This window comes from Gymnoscopelus microlampas (genome assembly GCF_963454915.1).
Source record: "Gymnoscopelus microlampas genome assembly, chromosome: 20".
Taxonomy (NCBI): domain Eukaryota; kingdom Metazoa; phylum Chordata; class Actinopteri; order Myctophiformes; family Myctophidae; genus Gymnoscopelus; species Gymnoscopelus microlampas.
In genome coordinates, this window is record NC_139957.1 from 8,803,443 (window position 1) to 8,810,274 (window position 6,832).

A 6,832-nucleotide genomic window follows, 5' to 3' on the forward strand; every position below is an offset into this window, starting at 1 on the left:
TACAATAAGAGCTGTATTTGGGAGATAAATGAGACATAGGCGAGATACATTAAGAGCTGTATTTGAGAGATACATGAGACATAGGCGAGATACATTAAGAGCTGTATTTGAGTGATAAATGAGGCATAGGTGAGATCTCCCTATTGGCTTTGTTAAGTCTCTTTAGCTTCTCATTGAGACATACATTAGCAATAATTGAGATTTAATTTCCCATTTCTCACTGAGGTATAAATGAGTGAACATGCTAATAAATATTTAAAAAACAGCATTAATTGTGGCAAAAACACATTTATTGAAGTATCCACAAACAGCAGGCAGCTTTAACATATATTTATATGTACAAAAACAAAAATGTATTGGCATCAATTTACATAAAAGTTGAAACTTAGGTATACTGGGAGTGGGGAGACTAAAACTAAGACGAAAAATGTTCTACCTTTTTCCACTGACAAACTAAATGGAAACTAAATAAAAGCTATGATGACTAAATATACTGACAATTTCGTCAACAAATAACTAGACTAAAATGTTAGGAAGGGACTAGTGGACAAGCGATCTAGTATATGTCATCTTACAATTAGTTGCATGCTGAAAATTGCAGATCTACAAGCTCACGTGTCGCGGTGCAACGTGTTGTGAGCTTGTAGATTGGCTATTTACAGCAAGTGTAAAAACAGTCATTACGACGGCATCAAGGCCCGACAAAATACATTTTTAGTCAACTAAATCAACTGTAGATTTAGTCGACTAAAATCTTATGACATTTAGTTGACTAAAACTAGACTAACACTAAAACATTCCAGGTGACTAAACTAAGTGAAAACTATTCAAGAGACTAATGACTAAAACTAAAATCTGCTGCCAAAAACACTGGGGAGTACATAGTCCTTTGCAGCACGGCTCCGGCACTTGTTGGTCATGGCTTTCTTCAAGCCCTCTTCACTGAAACCATTGGTCCATGATGCCAGAGAGGAACACCGCAAGACGTAGTCTGCAGACAGAGAAGATGACATGACACAAGTCAGTCAACATGGGTTTCCCCCGGTTAAATATATACATTTTAAAGACTATATGACTCTACAGACTGAGCACAGCATAGCCACAGACGAGGCCAACCTGGTACATGCATTTTTTTTACTGCACAAAGGCAGCCAAATTGCCCAATGATAATGTATTGGTGACATCATAAATTGAGAATATAATTTACAAAACCAAGATTTGTCAAGGATCAAGTATATGTCCCAAGCTGGGCCTTTCACAGCAGATAATAAACGCCCTAAAACACAATACAGTAAGACAGACATGTGTATATTGTCACAAGATACCCCCAACAATCTTTCTAGCCCCCTTAAAAGGAGAATTCCATGCTAGAATGCTTTCTTACCTTTCTTTGTAGTTGTTACGTCCCCACCAAAGAGGTCCAGGTGTTTATTTTATGCAAAAACTCCTTATTGCCTATTTCCCCTACCATAGGCCCTCAATGAATTGTATTGAATGGAATGGGAATTGAATGGGGCTATGGGGTGTTGTGCTAATTTGCTTATTTCCATCGAAATAAGTAGTAAAGTGTGCCGCTTGGGATATTATTTACATTATGAAAAGAGGATATATACAAAAATAATAATAATTTTGAGCAAAAGAAATAAGCGAATTAGCACAACACCCCATAGCCCCATTCAATGCAATTCATTTAGGGCTCATGGTAGGGGAAATAAGGCCAATAAGGAGCTTTTGCACAAAATAACACCTGGACCTCTTTGGTGTGTACTTAACAACTACAAAGAAAGGTAAGAAAGCCTTTTAGTATGGAATTCTCCTTTAAGGGCATTTTTCTGTCTAATACCTAGATTATCATACCAGCAAATAGCAGCAAAGTATATGACAGATTCAATGAAGGCTCTATATCATTGATTTGTTTACCTGAAACCTGGCTAACTTCCTTAAACAGAAAAGGCACTGCTGGCCTTTCTTACAAACAATTTCAGTATTGGAATCGAATTTCAGACGATTGTCGATTATGGTCCCAAGATATCTATAAGTGGTTACCAACTCCACTGACTGGCCATCTATAACACTACTCTGAGGAACTAGTGGTGTGACAAATACTTACTGAACAGTGCATCCCTCTTCGCCTCATCCAGTTTGTTCTTCCCCTCTGGGATGACACCATGCTTTCCGCATATGACGGCATTGCGGCACTCCTCATGGGTGAAGAACACCTCGAACAACGCGTGGAATAGCCTCTTGCAGTCCTTCCTGGCACGCTGGTGTATGGCTGCCAGCTGCACAGAGGAAATCAACTGTCCACAGCCTGTGAATAGAGAGCGAGCAATTAACCAACTGCATTTTAAGACATCAGTTTTGCACTTGTAAGGCTCAGCTACATTGACCCCTTTCTGCGCTCAGTGCACCATGAAAACAGACAACTGTGACCTTCTGAAAACTTCACTATCTAGTTGCAGCTCACAACACGGATCACTCGCTACCAAGAACGTCAGGTTCAGTGTGAAATGTATGGCAAACGTAAACATCCATACCTGGATATAGCTCCTGCTGCCCGAGACTGGACACTCCAGACTCTAGGTCACCAGGGTGATAAAGCCCTTCAGTGCATCTAGTTGCTCAGAGCCTAGAAAAAAGACCAAAAAATCTGAGTCTACTGAGTGTATTTGTAAAACAATATATAGCTCTACAGTCTATTCTGATAGCAGTCATTGATAAGTATTTGTTCAGTAGCAGGGGTCGATCTCCCCTGCTCTTCAGTAAACAGAAAATGTAGGGATATTTTGGGATACCAAAGTTTTCCAGTCATGTCAGAGAACTCACAAAAGAGGTACAGGATAAAGTAAAGTTTCAAGTGAGACAAAGACATTAGCAGACAACTGAAAACTGCAACATTACAGGCAATAAAACTTACTGATACTGGAGAGCACAGTGGTTATCCTCCTCAACTGGAGCTGGAGCTTCTCCACCTCAAACCGACAAGAGTCGCAAGGCTGCCACCCTTGACCCTCTGGTATGCTCTGGTCCGATGGATTTGGTTGACCTGGAAAGATTGAAAGCACGTCAAAAACTGTAAAGAAAAGTAAAAAAAAAAAAAAGCAGAATGCAAAACTCATCTATGAATCCTGAATTTGAAGGACAACAGTGCCAAGTCTACTGACACTTAGCTGAGGAACCACACCTTCTACTGGAGCATCACTGGACGGAGATGGAGGTTGCAGTACACTGGGTGTTTCTTGGTTCCACTGATCCAAGTCCATATATGTAGCTGCATACGGCTGTGCAGAAAAGAGAAAAGGCCCTTAATTGTACTTGGTCAAAAATCATCAAAACTATAGGCTACTATATACAAGCTCATAGCGCAGCACCGAGTGCTGTGCTCCGAGCTTGTAGGTCTAAATGGGTTAAGAAAGACATACCTCATCAACAGGTCGGCAGGCCTGTGTAGAAGAGGCTGGAGGGTATGGCTGTAGATCGGGGTAAAAGGTATCACAAGGTTGCAGAGACATAGAAAAGTAACCTTAGTTTGTAGTCTGTCAAAGATCTTTAAAAAAATAGCTATGCCTTTATGCAATGCATTGTGGATTTTAGATAGACCAATCAAAAGCAATGTGGAATGTAATACAAGTCACAAATAAATTCAATCTAAAGAAAACATACCTCTTCAACAGGTCGACAGGCCTGTGTAGAGGCCGGAGGGCATGGCTGTAGACCATAGTTAAATGGGTCATAAGGCTGAGAGACAGAAAAATGACATTAGTTTGTAGTCTGTCAAAGATCAGTACAAATACATTTACTAAATGAAGTTGTGTTCAATGGAGTGTTGTGTTCATCACATAACATTCACCACAGTATAAATACACCCGAGATCAGTTGACTCAAATGAATTCCCCCCTCCTCCCCAACAAACCTTTTCATCCACAGCTGCCCTGCGATACTGTTAAATTTCAGCAGAAGGTGTGGTCTCTTACTACTAGTGAACCAACACTTACAGTATATCTGAAATGTTACAAAGTCACAACTTAAATGTAGACATTAAATGTATTGAAAACATTTTACCGTGTCAAGAGCTGGGCAGAGGGCCTGGGGAAAGACCGGTGTGGCCCAAGGGCTAGCCCCACTTGAAAACGGATCATAAAGCTGGAGACATAGCAAAATAACATTAGCGGTAGTTTGTAGTCTGTCAAATTGAAAATCTACAGCCAATTGTAGATTAACTAACCAACACTTACGACATTTTTATCTTTAACCCATTTTGTACGGGACCCCTTTTGGTGTTTTAAGCATTATGTTATACTTTAGCTATTGAAAAATAGCAGATCTACAATCTCATAGCGCGGCACTTTTTGAAAAAACGTGAACATGTAGTGCAAATCTTTGGATATATTTTTTCAGAGCGTTTTTAACTGAAATCTTTGCTTCAGGGGGGTCCCTGGAACAACATATTTTCAGATGGTGGTCGGCGGCCAATTACATATAATCTTGGGGGTCCTTGACATAAAAATGTTTGAGAATGACTGACATAGAAACAGGGTTTTTTCAGAAAACTGTCAGGATTTAGAAGACATTTGTAGAATCGTTCCCAGGTCTAAATGGGTTAAGTAAAGACCTTACATAGTATTGAAAAGAACATTGTACCGTGTCAGGAGTCTGTGGACAGAAGCCCTGGGTATGGACTGGTGTGATGGCCTTAGGGCTTGCTAGCTGTGGTGCAGACCATTGAGCAGAAGGCTGGAGAGACATGAAATCTAACATTAGAAAAAAATATCTGAAAATAAACCAAAACAAAAAAAGAGAAAAAGGGCGTGGAACCAAAACATGGAGGTAGACTCTTGAGGCATAAAACTCACACGGCAAACAAGTCCGTTAAGGAGATGGCAGATGTCAAAAGTCCATTCAGGCAGGATGTCTAAACCAGCAGGCATCCACCGGGGTGAGGAACTCATGGTTGGAAATCAGTGACATGACAATCTGGAAGGGCACAAAAAAGAACAATATAAGTATTGAAAGCTGATTATGAGGTGTAGGTGGGCTGAGAATTGGGGACAGTTAGAAGATGGCAGGTCTGGGGAGGTGAGGGGCAATCCAGAAACTGCCCTGTGATCCTTTCTTCTTACATTAGTTGACTTTCCCTTTTCTGAACAACACCTAATAGGTAAAGTCCTTTTGCACACCTACTTACAAAGGACATGCAGTTACACAGGAGATGACAGCCAACGTAGAGAAGAAAATAAGTGGTCCTGCACACCATATTCAATTACTTAAGATTTATTTGAGGATTTTTTTTTTTGCTTAACTACCTAATGAAGGTCAGCTAATCGAAACGTTCTTACAAATAGATAAATAAAATGTAACTTAAGACAGTGTTCTGACCACTTCTTTACTTCTGAACAACTCCTAAAATCAGAGCCTGAGATAGAGATCTAAAAAAAAACTAATTAAGTAATAAAACTCTACTAAAATATGACCATGACAATGTCATTCATATAGTGGGGAAGAGAATGGTCCAAATGTTTTGCACATAACTTACACTCAAAGCCAATCGAAGTCCATCAATTGCTTCAGGAGGGAGGAGACAGGAGGACAAACCCACTTTTCTGGCTGAGCAGCTTTGTTGTTTGGTGCCACCGCCAAATTGCGCCAATGGGTTGATCCCAACGAAACATCTGAAATCACAAAACACATATGGAAAAGGTGCACTCACAGCTGTTCTACAAGAGAGCACATCTTTCGAGTTACACATGATGGTTCTACTTCAAGCAGAAAGTTACCTTTGAATGAATTCCAGTGTGTAACAGGCGTGCTCCTCCTGGTACACCAAAGTTGTAATAACTGGAAAACTGCCATTCCAGTTGATCTGTGGAGCCACAACGACCGACCTCAATGCTCAGCATCCATTGTGTAGCTGTGAGAACTTCACCTAAGATAATTTGACATATATGGTTTGCATGTTAACAGTGTTTGTCTGTTGCTTTCCACATAACAATAGACTGTTAAACTAAAACATGACCTCCATATAGTCTCCGTATTTGCAATGCTTTAAAACAGATTAGAAAAAAACAGTAAAAAGTGTGCAGACTAAACTCAGTGTTAATTTAACTGTCTTAAGCCGGGGTCTTCAACAGGGGGTCCGGGACCCCTAGGGGGTCCTCAGAATAACTACAAGGGGTCAGAATTACTACAGGGGGTCCGCCAAATCTTTGTGTGATATGATTATATGTTAATTTAACTGTCTTAAGCAGGGGTCTTCAACAGGGGGTCCGGGACCCCTAGGGGGTCCTCAGAATTACTACAGGGGGTCCGCCAAATCTTTGTGTGATATGATTATTTATTTTACCTTAACCAATTGAACCTTAGCATCCCTTTTGTGAGGAGAACTTTAGCCAAAAATAGCAGATCTACAAGCTCACAACGCCTCACGCTGCAAGGCGTTGTGAGCTTGTAGATCAGCTATTTTTGGCAAAGAGGGAAAAAGAGCAGACCAAGTAAACAAAAAAAGTTTAATCTGAAACACAATTTTATACAATATAGAGGGGGTCCCTGCCTCATCTCTCTCTCAGCTAGGGGGTCCATGGCCTGAAAACGTTGAAGACCCCTGGTCTTAAGGATCCATTCATTCCATTGGTACACTTGTACTCTCTTTCCCTAAATTAAATGATTTTACTTTGTACTGTAGGTTCAAAACAAAATTCATAGATGTAATAATAATAATAATAATAATAATAATAATAATGAATTACAGTTAAAACAAATGAGGCCAACATTAGCTCTCACTGATGTGGTCTGATTTATACCTGAAATAAACATGACATCATGCACCACATGGAAA

General features: G+C 40.1%; 1 protein-coding gene across 1 annotated transcript; it reads right to left on the reverse strand.

The window, feature by feature from the left end:
• Positions 1-268: 268 nt before the first annotated feature.
• Positions 269-5,893, reverse strand: LOC311036440 (uncharacterized protein). Its single transcript, XM_084045135.1, has 12 exons — positions 5,775-5,893; positions 5,534-5,669; positions 4,854-4,974; positions 4,642-4,734; positions 4,063-4,143; positions 3,664-3,738; positions 3,423-3,470; positions 3,185-3,281; positions 2,918-3,046; positions 2,538-2,629; positions 2,111-2,311; positions 269-991 (listed from the first exon to the last, which is right to left on the reverse strand). The coding sequence occupies exons 3-10, from the start codon at positions 4,947-4,949 to the stop codon at positions 2,580-2,582; spliced, it is 669 nt and encodes a 222-aa protein (XP_083901261.1). The 5' UTR covers positions 4,950-4,974; positions 5,534-5,669; positions 5,775-5,893; the 3' UTR covers positions 269-991; positions 2,111-2,311; positions 2,538-2,579.
• Positions 5,894-6,832: the final 939 nt, after the last annotated feature.

What these genes read in the sequence shown, in the direction of transcription:
- LOC311036440 (XM_084045135.1), bottom strand. Translation starts at nt 4,949, where the DNA reads ATGAGTTCCTCACCCCGGTGGATGCCTGCTGGTTTAGACATCCTGCCT. An exon ending in CCTGCCGACCTGTTGATGAG is followed by an intron (nt 3,282 to 3,422) that starts GTATGTCTTTCT and finishes TTTTCTGCACAG; the next exon opens with CCGTATGCAGCTACATATAT. An exon ending in CACTGTGCTCTCCAGTATCA is followed by an intron (nt 2,630 to 2,917) that starts GTAAGTTTTATT and finishes TCTTTTTTCTAG; the next exon opens with GCTCTGAGCAACTAGATGCA.